General features: G+C 42.6%; 1 protein-coding gene across 3 annotated transcripts in view; it reads left to right on the top strand.

The window, feature by feature from the left end:
* Window positions 1-24,434, top strand: part of CELF2 (CUGBP Elav-like family member 2) — an 832,193-nt gene that overhangs the window by 425,993 nt on the left and 381,766 nt on the right. For all 3 annotated transcript variants that reach the window (XM_019460830.2, XM_019460833.2, XM_019460824.2), the window contains one exon: window positions 384-419. Coding sequence is in view for 1 of the 3 variants with exons in the window: in XM_019460824.2 (XP_019316369.1) it covers window positions 384-419 (36 nt within the window). In the remaining 2 variants the exon portion in view is untranslated. The remainder of the gene's footprint in view (window positions 1-383; window positions 420-24,434) is intronic.

The raw sequence follows: 24,434 nt of genomic DNA, 5'->3' as shown, positions 1-24,434 counted from the left end.
TGTTCCTAAATGATTCTTGGAAAAAGAATGCAAGTGCTTTATTTAGCTGGAAAATATCTAAAAGGTGGTTTGGGATTTTTTTTTTTCCTTCCCATTTTCTTTCTGTATGTTGTATATTTTCAAATTGTAATGTTTTCAACAGAAAGTAGCGGTATATTTTTGCATGTGTGTAAAATCACTTTGAAAGTCACCATTGAAATGTTTATGGGAATTAATCAGAAATGTCATTAGTCAGTGCTTCTACTGTATACTGCATATACTGTGTCTTCTTCCCATGTATGATCTTATAATGCCTTGGTGCATTATGTTGTGGTTTTATTAAACAAATTTTTTATGATTTACCAAAAGAAGCTGATTATGCGTATCTTCTTTTTCTCCTCCAGAGAGACAACCACAGAGTTAGCGGGAAATCTACCAAGGTGAGCAGGCTGGCTTTGCTTATTCTGTGCATGATTTCTGATGCCCCTCACAAGAAGAGCTGGATCTTCTTGGAGAGGCCTTTGTAATTTTCTCTTCCTTGCAGCAGATTTTAAGACCTCGTATTTCACGATGTAAATGCCAGAAATTGTGTATGAGTCACATAGAAGAGGTGTAACCAAGAAGTAATGAGAGAAATGTCCATATATGACTCAGAGAAATCATTCTCATTGTTTTAAAGTTACATCATGCATTTGGAGATGTATTTATGAGATATATTCTCTGCAGAAATCATAAACATGTTGTTTCTTTTATTATATTTGTGGGCATTAGTGCAATGAGTCGTGGTTTTCTCCACTATACCTCCTATCATCCTTACATTCAAGGATTTATAGATTTATGAAAGAATTCTGAGCCTCCATTCAAGAACTTACATCATAGTTTTGATGATTATATAAATACTTTTATATTTCTTATTGTCATTGAAATAAGTACTTAGTAATATTATCTCACTAAGAAAAGAAATCGGTAAGTTGATCGATGTGTATTATATATTTTTTTATGTCTTATGTTACTATACGAAATAAGATATGATTAACAGGATGTATATTATAGACAACTAGCTATCAAAAATGATTAACACTATTTATTAGCAGAACAAAACAGGAGTGACAGTATTTTAAGGGATCTTTTACTGGGTATTATATGCAGCACTTAGCATCTTGCGTTAGTCTTTGAAGGTGCTCAAAAACCACGTGTGAATGAGTGAATGGGGCATAGGGTATTGCTTGGGAACTATTGGAAATGCAAACATGAGAATCTCAAGAACAAGGAAGAGAAGAGCCAGCAGAATGTGATAATGAACAGCACCAGGGAATAGGGAAAAAGTACATATCGTCACCATCTGTCACAGGAGATAAGCACATTTGGTTGCTTTTTTTATGTAAAGTAAATCTTTGCTTATGGGATCATGATTAATATTGCCAAAAAAAAAAAAACTGTTTACTGTGATCCAAATATTTAAATTACTATATGTCTTAATTCTTTGGATATCGTCCCAAAGAAACTTTTCAACTCCGTGCCGGTTGACCGGGTTAAACGCGGACGTGTGTGCTGGTGTGTGTATCCCCACTGAGTTTGTCTGTCATTGTGCTTTCGCTCTGGGGAAAGTCTGCTATGAAGACCTAAGCATTCGTCATTTTCAGAGAGCGAGGGAGAGAGTTGTGTATCTGCCCATGTTTGTGGTGAGGAAGTTAATCCCAAAATAATGGAATGCAGAATGACTTCCAAACTTTTCTAGAACGGCTAAGGAGCAGACCACCCTCGTATTGTCAGACGAAACCCACATGGAGCTATAATCACGCAGATAAAAATTACTCCGATGTCTGAGAGATGTGGTGCGCACCTTGAATTCTATTCAGTAGCGTTATGTTGTGAGTACTAAGAGGCAATGCCCATGTTCCCTGCGAATGATCTTCTCTTGTTCTGTTGTAGCTGGTTTATTACTCGAGGGGGAATCTGGTCTTTTCTGGAGTTTGGTAGGAGTATTTTGGTAATGAGCCTACTTACTATTTTTTTTTCATGAATGTTTGCTATCCTAATGACGCATCCTGTTGAAAATAAACATGACAACAATCTCATCCTGACTGCAATTTACAGCCACTGTAATGCACGACAATTAGGGCGTGAGAAATAATACGTCAGTCCTTTCTCAATTATGCTTCTTCTAATGTAGTCTCAGGTATTTTTTTTTACTTTCTCCGGGGCGGTTTGGGACATATCCACTGACAATTATCTCTCTTCCTCACATTACTATGAAATAATGCTAATAATGTTGGTGACGAATCCTTCTCTTGGTGGCAGACCCTTTCTTTTGCTAGCATTTGTTTGTTTGTACAGTCTCGTAGAATTCCATCAGCTGAACAGCGTTCAGCCCTTTTACGGATTTCTTCAGCCCGTCACCAGCAAAGTGCAAACGAGCCCCGGGAAACCTTGGTGCTATTTAGAACAAGGCACCTGTAGTTATTTTGTTTGTTTGTCGGCTAATGATTAGTGGAACATGACACTTTGTGGGTTTTTTTTTTAATCCGGTTAGTCATAAAAATATGCTTATGCTGTGACATCAAGGAAAAATGGAAAATTCGGGCAACTGCTAACTAGTGATATGTGGCTGGGAAGGAAGACAGTGGCATTTGAAAGCAGTTTTATGGTTTGGTTTTCACTGGCTTTTGACGGTCTTGAAATTTTCTGAAAGGCCATTTACAAATATTACACAGGGGTGGAGTATTTCAACTTTAATTGCCTTACATCGCATTAATTTAAAGTGGCTATGGGGCGCCTGGGTGGCTCAGTCGGTGAAGCGTCCGACTTCAGCTGAGGTCACGATCTCGCGGTCCGCGAGTTCGAGCCCCGCGTCGGGCTCTGTGCTGACGGCTCAGAGCCTGGAGCCTGCTTCCGATTCTGTGTTTCCCTCTCTCTCTGCCCCTCCCCCGTTCGTGCTGTGTCTCTCTCTGTTTCAAAAATAAATAAACGTTAAAAAAAATTTAAAAAAAATAATAAAGTGGCTAGCCACTGGGTGATAATATTCTGTGAAAACGTGCAACTCATGTAGCAGTGGTCCGTGTCTTGGTAGTTAAAAATGCTTTGAAGTTGAAATAAGATACGTGCACAAGGCCATTGAGCAGACACCAGGTTTGTTTTTCGTTACTAATGATAACCTAAATGTGTTTTTGAATTCTTGCCATTGCTGAAATTAAAGCCTGGTAATAATCTGTCACAAGAAAAAATTAGATTATATGAGCAACATGCACGAAGCATTGTAATTATATTGTAAATATTAAAACCAATGATCTTGTTGGGATTAAAACAAATATTTAAACTGGCTACATGTACTACTTATGTTGCCTTCTTTGTCTTGAAGTGTCCTGGAAATGGAATGTATGGTTCTATCTCTTGAACTGTGAAAATGATCATTTTCAATATCACAGGTGACTCCCTGCTTGTATTTTGCGGTAGCAAAGGACGACGTAGCAATCTGCATGATTGGTGTTCTTTTTTTTCCGTTACAAGCCCGTCTTTCAAGATATTTTTTTAATGGCGAAGGGTGTTTAGTTTAGGTAGATGTGTTTTAATTAAATTGTGGTAAAACCACAACTACTCAGATGGAAAGGAGGCACTCAATTAGTTACAGTAAACTGGGGTTTTAATCTAAATGATGCTTATACAGAGATAGCACTTTATTTTGTATAGCGCAGTAAAGGTATAAACAAGGTTTATATTAACAGAGGTTTCAGCATAATCATGTACTATTAGTGGCTATTTTTGAATAAGTGAGAGCATTTTCATTCTTTGCTAACAGAGTTCACTTTCCTAATGTAAACTAAATAGTATGGAAAATAAAGGGATTTAATAGACCTTAGAGGAAGTAGCGGAAGTGCCACAGTAGAGATTCACAAGCTGGTTCTTATGGCACAGCACCTAGAGGTCAGGATGCTCTTTGAGGAACATGAAGTATGGGTAAATGAAGCTTAAGATAATTAAGCATAGAGCTCGGATGCCATGTTTTACAAGATTTTAGCCATTGGAGACAGGGGCCAAATGTTCATGTAATGAAAGAAAAACTTGGACTTTTTTCTTGTCTTTTAATCCAACAACTTGCTCTTTTTTCTATGCCTTCTTTGAAGGGATTAGGGAACGTAAGTATTAAATATATTGTACCAGAGCCCCTGATTCCTAGAACACCAGCATACCCTGTAGGATTATTATTTGAGATCCTGTACCGGGAAGATAGAACTGCTTGTTTATGTGACTATCAGAGATAAAAGTCATCATACTGCAGTTTCACATATGGAATTTTGGTCTTCAGTTATTGATGTTTGTTATTTGGAATTTGAACTGAACGGATTCCATGTGGTGGAAGAGCAAGACTAAACTTTCTGATTGGCCATATTTCTTAGTCATGGGCATTGGGTTTTAAATGAGATAGATGTCTGGTGCATTGTGGAGGGCTTTGGTACATAAAAGAATCTCATATTCCTTGTTGTCTTCATTATGAAATGCTATCTCCTTTAGAAATTAGGAAGTAAAAATGTTGGTGACATCAAAAGCAAAGGCAACAAAAGCAAAATTAGCAAGTGGGATCATATATCAAATGCAGAAGCTTCTGCACAGCAAAGGGAACTATCAACAAAATGAAAAGGCAGCCTTTTTCATGGAACAGAGCAAATATTTGCAAGTCATATATCTAATAAGGGCTTAATATCTAACATATATAAAGAACTCACAAAAACCAATAGCAAAAACACAAACAATCCAATTAAAATATGGGCGAAGGACCCGAATAGGCACTTTTCCAAAGTAGACATACAGATGGCCAACATGTACATGAAAAGGTGCTCGACATCACTAATCATCAGAGAAATGCAAATCAAAACCACAGTGAGGGGCATCTGGGTGGCTCAGTCAGTTAAGCATCTGACTCTTGATCTTGGCTCAGGTCATGATCTCACAGTTTGTGAGATCAAGCCTCACGTCGGGCTCTGCACTGACAGCATGGAGCCTGCTTGGGATGCGTTCTCTCTCTCTCTCTCTCTCTCTCTCTCTGTGTCTCTCCCCTTCCCCCACTCATGCATGCTTTCTCTCTGTCACCCTCTCTCAAAATAAATAAATAAACATTAAAAAAACCCCACAGTGAGCTATCATCTCACACCTGTTTCAATGGCTATCATCATAAAGACCAGGAATAACAAATGTTGGTAAGCATGTGGAGAAAAGAGAGCCCTACTGCTGGTAGGGATGTAAATTGACGTAGCCATTATGGAGAATGGTATGGAGTTTCCCCTGAAAATTAAAAATAGAACTACCATGTGATTCAGCAATCTTATTTCTGGTTATATATCTAAAGGAAATGAAGAAAGGATCTCAAAGAGATATCTGCACCCCTATGTTCAGTGTGGCTTTATTCAAAATAGGCAAGATATGGAAACAACCTAAATGTCAATAGATGAATGGATAAAGAATATGTGTATGTACACACACACACACACACACACACACGAATATTATTCAGTCATGAGAAAGAAGCAGTTTGCCATCTACAACATGAATGGATATGGAGGGCATCAGGTTAAATGAAATAGGCCAGACAGAAAAAGACAAATAAGCCAGACAGAAAAAGAGTCCCTGATACGTGGACTCTAAAAAAAAAAAGTCAAATTCATAGAAACAAAGAGTGGAAAATTATTTTCCAGGGGCTAGGTAGTAAGGGAAATAGGAAAAAAAAATGTTGGTATTTTCAGGCCAAACTCTTACTAAGTAGTCTAGAACGGTGAACATTTCCTGCCTCCCAACTTTCCTGGGACCCAAGTCTTGTGCAGTTCAATATTTACATAAAGCTATCATCTGTTTATGAATTCAACAAAGACACACCAAGTACTATATACCGAGGAAAGTTGTAGGCTCTGTGATGGAAAACAGGCAGAACATTTTCTCTTTCCCTGAGTAGCTTAGTCTGGTTTAGCAGGCACAGATCATCACAGTACTGGGTGGAAAGTGTTTAATGCCATAAGCCAGAAAGACATCTAAACAAACAAAAGGCACTGAGGGATTTCAGCAACAAGATGGGCCGCTGCTGATTAGAGGAATCAAGGACAGCATCATGAATCAACGTCTGAGCATGACTTGAGAAGATGGTTCGGGATGGAGTATGTGTCAGTGGAGAGGGCTGTGCACCCCACACAGAGGAAAAGTCATCACAGAGGCCCAGGGATGGTATGCAGGGAACAGGAAGTGGTGCCATCTTGTCAGATATTGCACAGAGGTAGGAAAGGGAGTTCTGGGGATGACTGGTTGATGTGGAGGGTTTAGAAACCAGTCTGAGGAGCTGTTATTCTCTTTGATACTGTTCATCCAGAGAATGTTCTATTCTGTTTTTAGGGCAATCTTGGGGGCGCCTGGCTGGCTCAGTCAGTTGAGTGTCCGACTTTGGATCAAGTCATGATCTCACTGTTCATGGGTTCCAGCTCTGCGTCAGGCTTTGTGCTGACAGCCCAGAGCCTGGAGCCTGCTTCGGATTCTGAATCTCCCTCTCCCTCTGCCCCTCCCCTGCTCACACTCTGTCTCTCTCTCAGAACATTAATTTTTTTTTAAAAAAAGAGCATCTGGGCAAATTAATAGAATGGATTTGGGGAAAGAAAAGGAGTTAAAGTTCTCTACATAGAACTCCATTATACCCTTAGACCTTACAATCCCCAGAACCCTCCCTTTCAGATTCACTACCTAGCTAGCAATAAAAAACAAGCCACACATCTTTGGGACACCTGGGTGGCTCAGTTGGTTGGGTGTCCAACTTTGGCTCAGGTCATGATCTCACAGTTCGTGAATTCAAGCCCTGCATCAGGCTCTGTGCTGACAGCTGAGAGCCTGGAGCCTGCTTTGGGTTCTGTGTCTCCCTCTCTCTCTCTGTCCCTCCCCTGCTGTGCTCTCTCTCTCTCACAAAAATAAATAAATAAACAGTAAAAAAAAATTTTTTTTTAAATAACAAGCCACACATCTTAGATGCCATTTCTTCTATGAAAGCTTCTTTGCCCTGAAAGGTTTTATGCTCCTTCTGTTAATTCCCAACGCCCTGGGTGCTAAGTCTTATCCTAGCATTTGTGTTACCTGATACTGCAGTTTAATGGAGGACTTCTACACCTTCTCACCAAGTAGAAAACACACTGAGATCCCATTATTATTCATCATTTCTCTTCAATGCCTAACAGTGCCTGCAACTTGGTAGGCCCAGAATAAATGTTTACATCACTCTTTGACCATCTGAGTGAATAGATGTTTGAATGAATGCATAAAACTTTGAATTGGAAAGTGTTTTAGTCAGCTCTGGCTGCTATAGCAGAACTCCATACCATGGCTCGAACAACATTTATTTTTCAAAGCTCTGGCAGCTGGGAGGTCCAAGATCAAGGTGCTGGCCGATCCAGTACTTAGTGCCTGGGTGAGGACCTGATTCCTTGTAGGCAGACACCTGCCTTTTTGCCATATCCTCTTATGGCTGGGAGTTGGGGGAGGTAGAAAGCTCTCTGGTGTCTCTTCTAAGGGCTATAATCCCGTCACGCAGACCCCACCCTCATGATCTCATCTAAATGTAATTACCTCCCAAAGGCCTCACCTCCTAATTCCATCACATTAGGGGTTAGGGCTTCAGTATATGGATTTGGGGATGTGGGGGCACAAATTTTCAGTCCATAGGAAAGGAGGGAGGAAGCACTGCTGAAGCCTACTCCCAGAGAACTAGCGGTAGACCAGATGTTATGATTTCTGCCTCCTCTCACTTCCCACACTGCTCACTGTTTTGTACACTTGGCACCGAGAACCATTCATCTTAATGGCTGGCGAGTTATTAACCTAAATTTGACTGTTTCTAGGCTGTCTGGAGTCGTTGCTGTTGAGTATGTGTTAGCATAGAGGTTAGGAGATTGGGCTTTGGGCTCAGACATGCTTGAATCTTGTATCTGCTGTTTCTTAATTGTGTGACCATGAGCAAGTCAGTTAATATCTGTCTCAGGTTTTCATTTGTCATTTTGGGGAAATTACGATACCTGTTGCAAATTGCTGGTGGGAGAAGATAAACCATATAACGTGTTTGGCTCAGTTTCTGGCACACAGTGAATAATCAGTACACGGTAGCTCTTATAGCAGTCCATTCAAAGATGGATTTATGCTAATTATTTTTACCAACACTTGGACACCGTCCGTCTGTGAGACAAGGCACCTTTAGTTTTGTTAAGAAGCAGCCTAGTGAAATGGTTCGGCACATATACTCCAGCATATGTTCAAATCCCAGTTCAGCCACTTACTAGTTCTGTGACCTTAGATAAATGTCTTCACCTCTGTGTGCCTCATGTTTTCTATCTGTAAAATAGGGGTACTAATAGGAGCAATTGTTCTGAGAATAAAATGAAGTGATATGTGTAAAGTGCTCAACACAGCATTTACTTTATTATTTTATTGTAGAGAAATTCGAGTTACATGCTAGTTGAAATTTGAGGTAGGGAATGAAGGAGTAGCAAGCCAGAGGCCATACAGACCTCTAATTCAAACATTAATTATTCAGTGGCAAGATTTTTTTACCTGGTGATGAATGATTATTGATTTACAGCAAAATACCCCAAACAGTAAATAAAAAATTCTCTTAACCTTGCTAGCATGCACGAAAATAGTGATTACCCAAAGTAAGCCAGTATGCAGATACTGACCATCTAACATGGGCAACTCACTCAGAAACATGATTTTCATTAATTCTCTAAATTACCTAAATCAAAACATTTCATTCTTTATAGATGTATATAAGGGTCTGTGGTGACTGAATTAAATTACACTTGTTTTATAATATAGTGTTCTGATGTGTAACAGACTATCAAAGGAACGATCTTTACAAGGAAAACTTTAGAATATTGTTAAGTTACTCACTGCATGACCTATTTAAACAGCTCAGATTCTTCTTGTTGTAGACTGCGTAATTAAATTTTAAATGGAACATGATAAAGAAATTATACTGGTGATCTCCAGAGATTTTGATACCCTATTTGGCTCTTTATAAGAGTATAGCAGAGGCATACTTTAAAATTTAATAAAGGCCTGCCCTAATTTTTTTCCTTTTAGATTTTCCTTATCTGCTCTATAATTCAAAGCTATGTGATATTATCCATGTATTCCCTGAAATAAATGATCAAAATAAAAATTCTTTAAAGCGCATTTATCCCAATTTGAGAATTCCATTATTTGCGCATGAGAGCTTTTGAGTAGTGGTTGAACTCTTTTAAGATACAACCTGCCATTTCCTGAATTTGTCACCATAGAGAATTGGGGCTTCATTCATTCTGTTTGTGGAAGCATTCATACCTTCAGAGCTTCTAGAGCAAAAGGGTAGGAAAATGGTTTCCATTGAAGGTATAATTTTGCAATTAGAATTCCTTATTTGCTATGTCAGAGTTGCTCTTCTTGGGAAGATTGAAGGGAACATGCACACCCTCACGCACACACACACGCACACACACACATACAGGCACATACACACAGGCGCGCGCACACATAGGCACAGCCTGCAGGAAGCAAACCTCGTGCTCCAGCATCCAAAGGGCCATTGTGGCCTCTTGGGTAAATAGTTTTGTTTCATAATCTTCCACTGTTCGTTTTCTTTTGTATTCAGAGGGAAGCTGACAAGATAAAATTATGTGTTAAATACAATTTTTCTCATATTTACTTAAAACCACTTTGTTGTAGAAAGCATACACATTGGGAGAAAAAACTGCTCTCACTTCCCTGAAGGGTTTCAGATTTTGCTGTCCACTGAGCTTTGACAAAATACCAGGTGGGAGAATTTCTATCCCTGTTCAGGGATGGTTTGGTTTTTATACCTTCTCAAACATTTACCTCCACTGATGTTTGGAATTTTCAAGCTACCGATATTCTATAAATCAATAAAATTCATTTTTATTCATACGCATAGTTTTAAACCTCATAAACCTTTCTTTTCAGATTCGGTTTGTGAATGTTTCTGTTATGTATTTCCCTTTTTCCTTCTTTCTGGCAAAAATACAGATTTCCTTTTGGGCCCAAACCACTCAAGCATCCTATCTTGTTTTCATTTTTCAAATAAGCAATATTAAACTCACATAACACTATATAAAACCAAACTGAGGCAGTGACACGAGCCAACAGAGAAAATAAATTCACCCTTTAGCCTGACTATTCATCCTTAAACCTCTGCTTGTCATGCTTTTCTGGGGGGAGAGAGGATGTAACTTTAGGGAGTCGTGCTGAGCTACATAAAAGAGTCTAAAGAGAAATCTATATTGGGACCGTGAGTATCCAGTGAATAAGTGGAAACTACCATTATAATGTGATATTTGAGACCCTTCTTCATCCAGATTCAGACCAACGGAACCAGTATTTACAAGAGTGATGTCTGGTGGTTCACAATTCATTATAGTCACTGAGTTCCCCTTCTAAAGTAACATCATTCCCAAATGAAGCTTTCAGAGAAACAGGTTTCTGTGGTGAGTTCACAGTTAAAAAAAATATGTGATGAGTAAGGAAGACGATTATTGACATAACAAATAGTGTAATTTTTAAATGACTCCATTGGTATTAACAATATCATTACGACTAGCTGTGTCATTGACTACCCATATGAGCGAGTAAATATATAAAGCTCTACAGAGGTTACAAGGTACCATGATCCCTGCCTTTGAGAACCAAAAGACTGTAAAGGTGAAAACAAGAATTACCATAGGAGAAAGCATGCTCTTCCTTAGTTCCCACCGCCTCGCACAGAGTCTATCACATGAGAAGTTGGGAATATGTTTATGGAATGCATTGAGTATTATGTAAATTGACCAAATATATATGTTCAGAAGAGAGAAAGAACATATTTTATATGACAATTAGAAAAGCATCACGATCGAGGATGTGGATCTTTTGGGAAAAGCAACAGCAGTCACAAAGCAAAGAGCAAGAAATAGGGAATGTTCTGAAATGGAGATTCAGCCAGCTGGTTTCAACCAGATGGTTTGTCGAGAAAATAGTAAAATAGGGGATTAGAAAAGTAGGTAGAAGCTAGCCTGCAAGCTTTAAAATGGTAGAAAGAGTTTTCCTTTGGTTTGCTTTGCTTTTAGTAAGCTGTTGGAGGCATTTGAGCAGGATGAATGTATGATTCAGAGAGTGTGTTAGGAAGGTAACCTGAATGTGTCCTGCAAAATGAACCCCAATGGGAAGAGCTCCACCAGCCCACAAACTACCTGAGCACTAGCTTGCTCCCCTTTTTATCCTCCAGCACCTAGCACAGTGCCTACAGCACATAGTAGGTGCTGAAATATGCACCAAAGGAATTAATGAGTAAATGGAAGATGAACTTCCTAAATAGCTCACATGAGGATAATAAATGCATGAACTAGACTGGGCTCTGTAGGAAGAAAAAAGCAGTGGTTGATTGCAGAAAATACTGGGAAGAACAAGTCAATAGTATTTTCTTAGACCTGAGCGACAAAGGAGAGAGAGCAAATGACTGTCAAGTTTCCAGTTTGGGAATGTCATGTCCCACAATGTTTTTGTCCCACAAAAACCAGGGAGGTCTGGAGGAAGAGTTTGCTGGAGAATGTGGTGCTACAAGGAGGGTTGTTTGATACTGAGTTTGGGATCAAGCCAGATATCTAGATGAACGTTCCCTGTGGTCTTGAGAGTTCTTTGCACCGAAGTCTTGTAGTCATTTCGAACACGCACACGGATTCTGTGGCTGCATAGTAGCATCCTTTGCCAAGTTAGTGAGATGCAAGTTTGATAGGAAGTCCTCGAGGACAAACAATGTTGAAGCAGAGATAAGTGTAATACATGACTGGTTTCTAATTCATTCTGGCAATTTCTCAGGGGAATAAAGCGAAGAATTCTCTGGGGTGACTTACACATTCGACTGTGCTTTCCTTTTAAACACCCACCTCAATTGCCATCTTGTTCCTAACGTTCACTATGAAACTTTGGTGCTTAACGCTGTTCAGAGGGTTCTGTTGGCCACAGAGTCATGTATGCAGCCTGCTCTCATTTGGCCTTGGCCTGGTGCTGCTTGGCTAATTCCATCATGACTGGAGTTTTATCTTTTCTGGGTTCTTGCCTGAAGCTCTGGCAGCTGACAGCGTTCAGTTGAGAAAGTTCGATCCAAGTTCAACTTTCACGATGCAAGAGTTTCTCTCCTTAATATCACGGTGAATTGAAACCCAAAAGGAGTGCAACATTTTAGCTGTTTCTTTTGTAACCTAACTATAGTATTGCCTAAATATTATAAATTAAGCTTTCCTATAGAAGAGCAGAGATTAGTTTGGGAATGCTTTGGGAGAACTTTAGGTATACAGTTAAGGGAAATCGATCACAAAAGAGGCTACCCGGTAGCTTACAGCCCAGTGGTTGTTGAACCTTGTAGATTCAATGCGTGTCCATTCAGACATTGTACAACGATGCTTGTGCAGGTGAAAACACTGTGCTCCTGTTGTAGCTAGGAAGTGGTCCCCCCTTATCTGTGGTTTCACTTTCCATGGTTCCAGGTACTCACAGCCAGTCACATCCAGAAGCAGATGATCTTCCTTTTGACATACGGTCAGAAGGTCACTAGTAGCCCCATGCTGTCACAACGCCTACATCATTCGCGTCACCTCATCTCATCATATAGGTATTTTATCATCTCGCATCATCACAAACAAGTAAGGGTGAGTACAGCGCAGAAGTCATTCATTTACCTTTCATTATGGTATCTTGTTATAATTGTTCTATTTTATTGTTAGCTATTGTTGTTCATCTCTGATGCCTGATTTATGAATTAAACTTTATCGTAGGAAGAAACGCAGCATATGTAGGGTTCAGTACTGTTCAAGGTTCAAGGCTTCAGGCAACCACTGAGGGTCTTGTAATGTGTCTCCTATGGGTAAGGGGAGACAGCCGCATTATGTTAGAATCGGGAAGTGAAGCCGCACCAAAGAACCATGGTCTGGAGCACAAGAAGTCAGAGAGTCTCAGCCCAGTGACTACAAAGGGCCGTTACATATTTCTCTGTTCTCTCTTCCTCTCTGCCTCTGGCTGGCTTCTGTCCCTTCTCTGATATACGTGTGTAGTGTAGTTGACTTTCAGAAAGTAAAAGCAAGCAAAAAGACCTTTAGAAGGACCAAGGATAAGGAAATGGTTACTCTCACTCAATACAAAAATTCTCCAAAAATAAATGTTTTCCCTTAAAAAGTTACTCTCTGTGAAACAGTAGTCCTATTCTAATACAAAAATAGCCCGAAATTGCAAAGTAATCTGTACAAGAATTGTGAAAATATCCTTGTGTTATGTGAATGTTCTGCCCCCACTATACACCCCAGCCTGTTACTTTTTGGTATGTTGAATGATAGAACTTTAGAACTAAATGGAGCTTATTTTGTGTCATCTCCTTGTTTTACAAGTGACCAGACTGAGTGTCAGAGAGTCAAAAGGACGTCCTCATGACAACACAATTTGGGCTCACCGGACAAGCCGGTACTTGCTTGCTATGGATCAGCAATCATTTCAAGCTTGTTTGGGGAGCGACAGACCTAGAAACCCCTTTAACTACTTTCTGGCTGTCTGTACCTCACCCCACCCCCCAACACTTCTCTGGTAACTTCCAGATCCCTGGCCCTGGGGACAAAAGCTTTATTTTCAGTATCTGTTTATACCATGTTATATCATGTTGTACAACAGTGCCTCTCCAATTGTCCCGTGCCTGTAAATCACCAGAGGGTTTTGCTTAAATGCATATTCTGATGCAGTTGGTCCATAGTGAGACGTGACCTTCTGCATTTCCAAAGCTCTAAGGATTCCGGTCCTTGGACCACTTGGTGAGTGGTCACTTACCAACTTCTGATCCATGCCTTCGGGACTTGATGCTCTTATTCATATTATTCTACCCTATTTGTGGTTGGCTTGTCACTGTTTACTTTTTAAGAAGCAAACAGTACAACAGTACTACAAGTACCATATCATGGTAAATAGTACAAAGCACTTTGGAAACTAGGACTGCAGGAGGAATTTCTTTCCAGACTCCGAGTAACTATAAAACCACTGTAGAAGCCTGTGGATTGAAAAGAACTAAATAAAGGCAGTGTTCTATTATCAAGCCCGTATGAGTTTAAGATACAATATCAATCAGTTCTGAGTTTATGACAAGTAGCTATCATTGCAGGAGAGACCAGAAGTTTGGCCATGAGAAAGTTTTTATTTTGCAAATATGAAGTCTTATTTATGTCAAGTAATTGAGTTCCCAAGATATTATTCTCATTCTGTACAGTGACTGTAGACCATATAAGTCTAGGTAGTATGACAGTGTGAATAGATATATTCATATTCACATTCAGGAATCAGCTTCAACACCGTCGTCAATTCACGGGCTGTGGAGCTGATTTCTGGAAACTGACATTTATTGACTGTGCAGATGTTAAAATCGTCTTTGTTTTATTTATTCCATATGAAGCTGCAAAGTATTATAGGAGCAGTATTGCTTCTCTCTTTCTACCTCTATTCCTATTCATCCTGTCCCTGTTACTGAAGTAAACTGAGGTGTCTCAGATAGCAATCTCATTTGGAATGACTCAAGAGGGATAGAGAGGGAGACAGGTAACACTGAATATTCAGAATTCAATAATGGAAAATAATCATGTTAGTGGAAAGCCAGCTGTTTTTCATTTTCTAATAGGCATGTGATGTTGATGAAAAACAGCATTCGAGTAAAGTTTACCAAGAAGAATCGGTTTGATTCAGGGTCTTATACTATTTTGCAGAATAGGAAATGTTATTTAGTTTTAACAAAAAGCTGAGCAGTACAGCCAGTCCAAAGACCCAAATGCCAAAGGATCATCTTTAAATTTGAAGAATGGAAAATGCAAGTGTCTTCTATTTAAGGCACTGCATGATAATTCTTTCAGAGAATATGCCTGTGTTTTCTATGTCCTTCAAATTTCATTTGAATGAATACTTTATGGGTTTGCCTGACACTTCGGGATATGTTAAAAATACCATCGCAAACATACCAGGCAGCTTAGGTTTAGAAGATTCTCAATTTGAAATTTTTTTTTAGCATTCTGCTGTTTTCCTACTCGGAAAAAAAAAAATGGAGTTTTGCAACAATTCAGTTACTTTTCTGTGTCTCCCCAGTAAGTTTGTAAGTTCAGTGGGTTTCCCCCAAAGCTAATCCTGAGTCAAAGACTAGAGTCAAAGGACGTGAGGGAGTGCAGAAGTGACGGAGGAAGAGAGGACAGCCCATGAACAGATGCTCATGAGGGTTACTTCTTGGACCATAGGGCCCCAAGCACAGGGGACACCTGTGGGACACTGTCCCACTGAGGGGTAAGCCAGATCGGGTATTTTCCACAATGGCTTGTCCGTCAGTGGTTGATGGCACCCTGGGAGCATTCATTCTTGGGCACTTCACCTTCCCCAGGCTCAGGCCAAGCACTCCAAAGGCCAGAAAAAAGGCTCTTTCACTCCCTCAAAGACCAAAAGAGGCAGGAATTCACAGGCTTCTAGGGAAGGATCTGCAGGACACCCTCAGGGCAAACGAGGAGCATTAAAGCAGGTTTGGACAGTACCTGTCTCATCAGCGTGTCACCATTCCGTTCCCAGCACTCGTCCTAGTGCCTGGAACCTGGCAGGTCCTTAGTAAATATTTATTCAGTGAGTGAAGGAAATAAGGAAGGGGAGGAGGAGAGGGGAAAAAAATGCATGACAGGTAGAATTGGAAAAACTGGCATTGACCACACGTTAGCCAACAATATGGATACATGGAAGACTAGAGAGCGCTTTTTTTTATTTATTAATATGAAATTTATTGTCAAATTGGTTTCCATACAACACCCAGTGCTCATCCTAACAGGTGCCCTCCTCAATGCCCATCACCCACTTTCCCCTCCCTCCCACCCCCATCAACCCTCAGTTTAGCACTTTTTTAAATGGTACTTTACTTCTGACTTAGGTCCCCAAGCTAGTATCTAAATTTTATCCCTGTCAGATTTATTATGCATGTAGAAACAGGCAAAGGAAAGATAGGGTAAGCACGAGAGCAGAGAGCTCTGGGTATCAACCACCTCAACTCTAAGGGACCCGCACTAGGGGACTTACACTTTGGACATCCACAGTTACCCTGTATCCACTTAATTTTTAAAGAGATGGTCACCTCGGATTATTTAGTATATATGAATTTCCAACATTCCACTCAGTTTCTAGTTATTAGCGAATCTTCAAAGAGCTAGCTGTGTGGATTATCCGTGCTAAGTCCCAGATCAGAAAACAGGGAAAAGACTAGCTTCTTGGTTGTAGGGAGAAGGGTTGGGACAGCACATGACCAGCATCCAGACAAAAATGAAAAAAATCACTTTGGTTACTAGGAAGTTTGCAGAGAGCAAGTTCAGTACAACACAAGTGGGTTTCTTTACATTCTACTGACATTTTTGAATGAAGAGTCCAACACTCAGTAAATCACACAGGTGTTTCAAATACATGGCACCAAGCGTAAGAATATCTAGAAACAGCGTGTAATGCTTGCATTTCTTATTCTAAGAGCTCTCATTATGTGAGTAGGTAATTACCACCGGAGAGTGTTTCTCTTTAACCAGACATGAATATGAGTGTGTTTATATGTGTGTGTGGTGTGCAGATACGTTGGGAGGAAGATTTGAGGGAGGGGTTCCTTCCAAAAATAAGTGTGCTGGTTTTTTTTCAATGTTTATTAATTTTTGACACACACACACACACACACACACACACACACACACACACAGCTGTCAGGGAGGGGCAGAGAGAGAGGGAGACACAGAATCCAAAGTAGGCTCCAGGCTCTGAGCTGTCAGGACAGAGCCTGACCTGGGGCTTGAACCCACAAACTGTGAGATCATGACCTAAGCCGAAGTCGGATGCTCAACCGACTGAGCCACCCCGGCGCCCCATCATGTGTAGCTTTTGAAGCCCTCATGATTGTACCTTGATTCAGTGAATGTGTGAAAACATTCAAAGGGCCATTTCTCTAGCATACAACCTTCTCTCACTATGACAGCTGAATTAACTTCATAACTTATAGTCCACCTGTGCTCTTTTGTCCCTTTTTCTGGGGCGGTGAGTGATGTTGTTGCAGACAAATCACAGCAGAGGAAAAAGGCACACGTTGAGAAAGCAACATCAAACATGCAGACTTTGACAGTACTAGCAAAGGGTTAATAAGTTAGAAATCTGTAGTCCTTGCCAGAAACAGAAACACGAGCAAAAAGAGTTGGGCAATGATTGCTTCTTTTTTTTTTTTTTTTCCTGAGTAGTGGAGAAATGTGCCACGGAGACACTGGGGCCCACATGGACCCAGAGTACTGAAGTGCTTTCATGCCCCCAGGCCTGCTGCACTCTCTCTCTCTCTCTCTGGGCCTCCCAAGGCCCTGGAATTGGGTGGCAAGCCAGTTACAGAGTACTGTGGGAATTCAGCCCATAAACACTTGCTTTCTTCTCCAGGACTCCTAGCTCCTGACAATTTCCTTACACTGATTTATTGATTTAATTTTTGGTTGGCAATGGTGGTAGTTGTAAAGTAAATTTACCCCAGGAAAAAAAAAAAGAATATTTTGGGAATTCATTAATGCTAACGCTGAACGTGGATGCTAGACTCACTTTCCATCCGCCCAAACAGCTACATAAAACAAGCAAGTGACACCAAGCAAGTGACAACTAATTATCTCCTCCATTTATTCTGTTGGGATGATGGGAATTCAATGTTATACTCTTCTTAATAGTTAACCTTGGAAATCAAAAGTCAAACGACCTTCACTAGCACCGCATTTGTCACCCTGTTTGAATTTCAGCAAATGTATTTCTCTATCTTCCTTTTGACTTAGGGTCCAGAAAAAAAAAAAACCTTGGATGTATTTCTTCCCTACTCTGAATCCTGTTTATGTGTAACAAATTACCCCCAAAGCTTAGCAGGTTTAAGCAACAGACATGTGTATCTCAGTTTCTGTGGGTCAGGAATCTGGGCATGGCTTACCTGAGGGCTTGTGTTTCAAGATCTCTCACAGAGCTGCAAGTGAGAGTTTTTTTGGCAGGGGTATGATCTCATAGGAAAACTCAGCTGGGGAAAAACCCACTTTTAAGCTCATTTACATGGTTGTTGGAAGGATCCAGTTCCTTGTAGGCTATTAGAATGAGGCTCCACTTCCTGGTTTTCTGTTGACTGGAACCTCCCCCACTTTCCTGCTATGTGGGCCTCTCCATAGGTAACGTGGCTTCCAAGGTAGTGAGATATGAGGTATGGCCAATGAGATGGAAGTCACAGTCTTTTTTATAACCTAACCTCATCAGAGACATCCTATCACTGTTACTGTGTTCCCTTCATTATTAAAAGAGTCACAAGATCCAACCCATACTCAAAAGAGGGATTATCCAAGGGCACAAATACCAGATGGTGAGGATCACTGGGGGCCATTATAGAGGTTGCTTACACAAATATGATTCCAAATCGCAATCTGATGGAGAGTTATTTTTTGCTGGAGTTGAAATGTTGTGTTCTAAGACCAACTCAATTGTTTGTGGTGATGTGGATTAATACCTTAATGGTGAAGAAGAAAGAAATCATAGGGCCAAGAAAAACGTGATCATTATTTCTTTGGTAATTGAAAACCATCTCACCATGGCTAAGAAGGAACCAGAGTTGAAGCTGAGAGTAGACTCAGAGTGGGACTCTATGTCTGCTCTAGGGTTTGATGAGACAGGTATCCCTGTCAAAGGATCCCCTGTGAGGGGCAGAACCCCCACCTGGCACTGAAGAAAGAGTTGGTTGCGCCCGGAAAGGAGGAGGATCTAGGATCAGGGATCTAGATAGATGGCAGGAGCACAAACTTAACTTTGTACCACTTACTAGAATGAACAGATTCTGATAGGGAAAAACAGGGTATCTGCTATAAGACTGGATTTGGAAAGATCAGGATGCTTGGCTAGAGCCCTAGGCAAAACACTGTTCTCAAAAATCTAGTTCTGTGACTTACCCCAGATGACTCCTGAACCGGTTGACTCTGTAACTTGACCAGCTAGGGGCGGGCTAGCCATGGCCCAAAAGGGAGTGCTCTGTGTACACAAGAGTGAGAAAGTCCAGACTGTACTCATTATGAAGGGATGGAGTCAGTATGTCTTGGGCACATATTACCCTGGAATCCTGTTCGAGTACTGGATCTGCCTAGGTGTGTGACCTTGAGCCTCTTTAGGCACTTAGCCTTATTGGGTTTAGGTAGTTGATCTGCAAAATGAGCACTTTGTCCCTACTGTCACCAACAGAACCTTACAGAGTTTGCCAGTGTCTCAGGTGCAGCTAAATCCAATCCCATGTATAGACACTTCAATGTTGTTTAGCTTCTTGGAAGTATTTGCTACCATTGGCCATTTCCTTCTTCTTGAAACACTTCTTCCCTCAGTGTGGGTGTATATATAATTTCAGGTGTCATTAGCAAATAGATGACCTTTGAATCTCGGGAGCGTATTTGGCCGGGGGAAGGTATCTTGCGTGTGAAGGGCAGAGAGCATAGACTAGCACCTCAGTAATTACATGTACTAAGGAACAGGGGGATAGGGGTATCTAGCACAGGTATTGACTTAAGAGGTAAGAAGGCAGCCATATTGGAGTGGATTTAGAAGGGAGTTGGAAATGAGCAAGTCTGGAAAATTCATTTAAGAAGCTCAGGATCATCAAGGGAGACAAGCGAGACGCAGTGGTCACTGGTGGGAAATGATGGACTTTGAGGTAGGATGTCTCTCAAAGACAGGAGAGATACGCACATGTCTAAATGCATGGAAGGAAAAAGAGAGGATGGGGAGAAGGGGTTGCAGTCCTTGAGAAGACTGTATGGCAAGAGGGTATGGCAAGGATCAGCCAAAGAGAAGAGAGCCAACCCTTCCATTTAAACAGGATGGGGGCACCTGGATGGCCCAGTTGGTTGAGCGTCCAACTTTGGCCTAGGTCATGATCTCATGGTTCATGAGTTCAAGCCCCACATGGGCTCCCTGCTGTCAGCGGAGCCCACTTCAGATCCTCTGTCCCCCTCTCTCTCTCCCCCTCCCCCGATCGCATTCTCTCCCTCCCTCTCAAAAAAAAAAAAAAATCTAAACAGGATGGAAGAAAGAAAAGGTACTTGTGGCTTCAGATCAATCTGTGGGACTAGTGGCATCAGTGGGTCCCCCAGACATTCCATCCAAGAGTAGACTGGAACAGTACTAAGCTAGTGGCCCAGGAGCAGGGGATGCTGTTGATGAGCATGACACAGGGACGCAGGGCAGGAAGGACAAGGTTAGAGGTAGTGGGTGGAGATAACTCACTCCATTTCCCCTCCTTCCTGCCTTGGCCACCTGCACTTGGGCAGCGGGACGAGGAGGTGTGTGCAGCAGTACAGATAAGAGGACGGAGAAGAGTTTCCAACGTGGCCAGGAAGGGAGCGGTGCAAGCTGAGGGGCTGGGAGGGCTCCGTGGAGGAGGTGAGATGCAGCCCGGGCCTGGGAAGGATGGTCAAGACTTAGGTACTCAGGGGAGGGAGGAAAGCGGGTCACAGACGCTCAGAACCTGCTCCCTGCCAGACCCTGGCACGTGTTCCCCAGTCCTACCTCGGCCTCTTGCCACGCGGGCTCGCAGTAGCTGGGCCCGCCAGGACGGTTCTGACGTTGGCAGTCTCTGCGCCAGCTGCCGAAACGGGGTCGGGGAGCCCGGGAACGGCGTTCGGGTTCGCGGGAGGTGCTGAGAGCCGGTGGGGGGGCGCCCCGTGAGGATGAGTGGCAAGTGGGGAGCATGGCAGCCCCTGGCACTGAACCCCCCGGGGCTATTTCTGCCCCTGACGTCCAGGAAGATGTGGCGCAAGGGCCCGCGGCCGGTATCGGCAGCTGTTCTCGGACGGGAGCCCGGGAAGGTGGCCCTTAACAATGTTGACAAATTTCTGACGGGGCCGTTTCAGCATGTTAATGTGCTTGCTCAAACAATACGTCTCCATCTTGCGCTCTTTCCCCCTGCTGGTGCGATGGAGAAAACCATAGCGACCGAAAGTGCAGGATTTATACAAATGGCGTGGCGGGGGGTGGGGGTAGGAGCGGGGGGCCCCCTCTGGGAGGAATTTACCTTTTAGAACGAGAGGGGGAACAGGTGCTCTGGAAATGGCTTGTAACTGCATGAGGGCGGGGGTGGCGTCCCTGAAGGGAAAGGTTACTTAGATTAACAACACTCCGCTGCAAGTGTTGACATCCTGGCTCAGTCACTAAAACAGGTGGCTGTCGTTATGGCCGCTCGCTCATGATGGGAAGATAATACCGGCTGCGAGAGATTTATGTAGACCCCAGAAAGATGAAATTGCACATCAAGGAGGAAACAAGGCATAAAGAGGGCCAACTGGGGGATCTTCTCTCCCCACAGGACCGCACGCGGTGCTCGGGAATGCTGTGGCATGTGTCCCCTCTGAGAGGGTTATGTTACCTACCCCACTTTCATCTTTCATTCGGGTTGATTCAGGTATCATTTGGGGAAGATTTTTTCCTCTTTGGGTGTTTTTCTTCTGTTTAAGAGAGTATTAAGCACAAAAATGAACTGTGCATGGCAGAACTTACTCCTCTCCTTTTCTTACAAATAACGTTGGCTGCCCCGTAGACCATCGGGAACGGGGAGTTGTCTACAAATAATGATGAGGTCATGAAGACATTCCCATGCCGTGTGGGGTGACTGATGGGCACAGGCGCCCTATGCTTCTTTTCTTAAAAAGATTAAGTCTTAGGGGCACCTGGGTGGCTCAGTCGGGTAAGCATCCAACTCTTGATTTCGGCTCAGGTCACGATCTCACAGTTCATGAGTTCGAGCCCCACATCGGGCTCTGTGCTGACAGTGCGGAGCCTGCTTGGGATTCTGTCCCTCCCTCTCTCTCTGCCCCTCCGCCGCTTGCTCTCTATCTCTCTCCCCACCAAAAAACATAAAAGATGAAGTTAAAAAAAAAGACAAAGTCTAAAAAACATTGTCTGTATTTAGTAAACACTGACATGGTGCTAATGATTGCCAGGCGCCGTTCGAAGCATCTTATACATATTAATTCATTAATACTCATAACAACACTTCTGAGGATTGTTATATTATCTCCATTTAGAGATGAAGCATATAGAGGTTAAGTGACTCATGTAAGGTCACACAACTTGTAAGCTGTGGAGTTAGCGTTCCGGCCCAAGCAGACTAGCTCCGAAAGCTCCTAACCACTATGATATACTGACTACACTTCACACACTGTTCTTATTTTCACTTTTAGGGGGCATTTAAACTACTTGTTTGCCCCATCTTAGGCATCTCCTGTATGATGAGAACACATTTCTTTTTTTTTTTTTTTTAATATTTATTATTTTTGAGAGAGAGAGAGAGAGGGAGAGGAAGGGGCAGAGAGAGAGGGAGACACAGAATCCGAAGCAGGCTCCAGGCTCTGAGCTGTCAGCACAGAGCCTGATGAGGGCCTTGAACTCACAAACCATGAGATCATGACCTGAGCCGAATTCTGACGCTCAACCGCCTGGACCACCCAGGCTCCCCGAGGACACATTTCTAAATCTCAGCCTGTTGGACGTTGTATCAAAGGTCAGTAACTTATCAGAATCATACCTGAGCTTGAGCGGACAGTTGTGTTGTCCATTTCACGGGGCGTCTTTAAAATGTGCGGCACATGTCCCAGTCAGACCTTCAGAGCCCTGTTCTGCTAGCTGTGTATACAGTCGGGGGAGGTAAGGTAACCTTTTAAATCCATTAGAAGTGCACATGCTCTCTCTCAAACATAAAAGATCAGCACAAAGTTTCAGATATGCTTACACCCCTACTATAGCCAGCCCCTTTCCTACTGCACAAAACCCTACTTTTGGATGCACTGTGGGAAGGATCTGTCTTTGGAGATCCTGAGCACATTTTTTCTGGAGATTTAGAGCTGATTGGGCACAGATGGGAAGCAGGGTAATTTACCCTTTTCCTCTCCTCCCTCTTCACCATTTGACACAAGACATGAACAGCTCTTTTGCCTTACAAGGCCCAGCCAGATTGCCAAGTAATTACCTTGATTTATGAGGGCAGGAGTAGACGGGAGCGTGAAACATAATTGTTAACTGAGGATGGTCGGATTACCACTCCCGTAATGTGTAAATTATTTCATGTTGTGTTAAATACCTAACGAGCATATTGAAGAGGGGAATGGTATCTTATTACCTTGGTGTCCTCAATGCCTGGCTTTCAATGTTTGTGGAGTAAAGAAGTTAATGAATAAGTGAGCACCTAGATGCCTGGGATCAATACTCTGGTACCTAGCACCTAGGTATCTAGCATCTAGAGTACTCCCTGATAGACACTCGCAGACATTCAATAATGCCTTCAACTTTCTGCTTCCAAGGTCATGAAGAGTGTAATAGGACAAAAGTCCTCATCTGTACCACAAATGCATAAGACAACTATGTCATTTTAGAAGAGGGAGAAAATGCTTCCAATTTGGGAGAATAAGAAGGTCTTCGTGAAGAGGGAATGAGGGAAAGCTGCAAGAAGGCAGGTGTGGCTCCAAGAACATGAGGCACGAATGTGCAGGATACGACAGAAGACTCACAAGTCACGTGCCTTGCAGGGTCAGTTATGTCGAGGGAATAATGAAGCTGGAGACAGACTTGGACGTATCTGGGGATTGTGGACCGCCACACTGGGGCACACCCGCACCGGGAAGTGAGGAACAGCTGGGGATTTTGCCGCAAGGGTCACAGCTTGCCTTTGGCAAGGTTGAGCTCACAGGAGTTTGTAGTGAGGGATGGGTCTGGGAGAAGAGCAACCAGTTGGGCAGCTCTGGAAATCATCCAGAGGGAGGGAAATGTCATCCAAGGGAAGGACGTTGGCATGGCAGTGGGAATGGAAAGAGAAGAAGTCTCAGAGGATAATTTATAGGAATCACCATCATTTGGACGAGAGCCAAAAACCAAGGTGGATTGAGGTCCAACTACAAATCTGGCCTCCTGGTCTGGTGGTCAGGAAATAGGGGCATCTGGAGGCTGTGGGATAGGAAATAGGGAATCGTAGATGTGCTTGTGGAAGTTAGAAGCGTGTGCGCCGGGGTGTGGCGTTCAGGGCTCTCCTCCGCAGAAGTAACAGTTGAAGAAAGAAGGAATCAGAGCCCTGAGGGGAAAGTGAGATGAGGTGAGCGAGAACAGCTTGTACCCAAGTCAATAAGAATGTCAGTCAGTGATATCTGGTGAGCACAAGGCAGCCGAGAACAGAAGCTCGTGTTTCCTCCAGTGTCCAGAATCTCCCAACCTTGCCCACAGGTCGGCGGGTCTTTGTGAACAGTGCAGCCGACTGGCCCTGCACAGCCCGGGGACATGGGCTTCACCGTGAGCTTAGGGGGGCCCTCAGGCCTGCTGACCCCTTCTGTCCCTTGACCACCGCCCCCCCTCCTCCCCGACAGTGT

Source organism: Panthera pardus, unplaced genomic scaffold, assembly GCF_024362965.1.
Source record: "Panthera pardus isolate Hobbes unplaced genomic scaffold, ASM2436296v1 HiC_scaffold_6, whole genome shotgun sequence".
NCBI lineage: Eukaryota > Metazoa > Chordata > Mammalia > Carnivora > Felidae > Panthera > Panthera pardus.
This window is presented reverse-complemented; position numbering and strand designations above follow the sequence as displayed.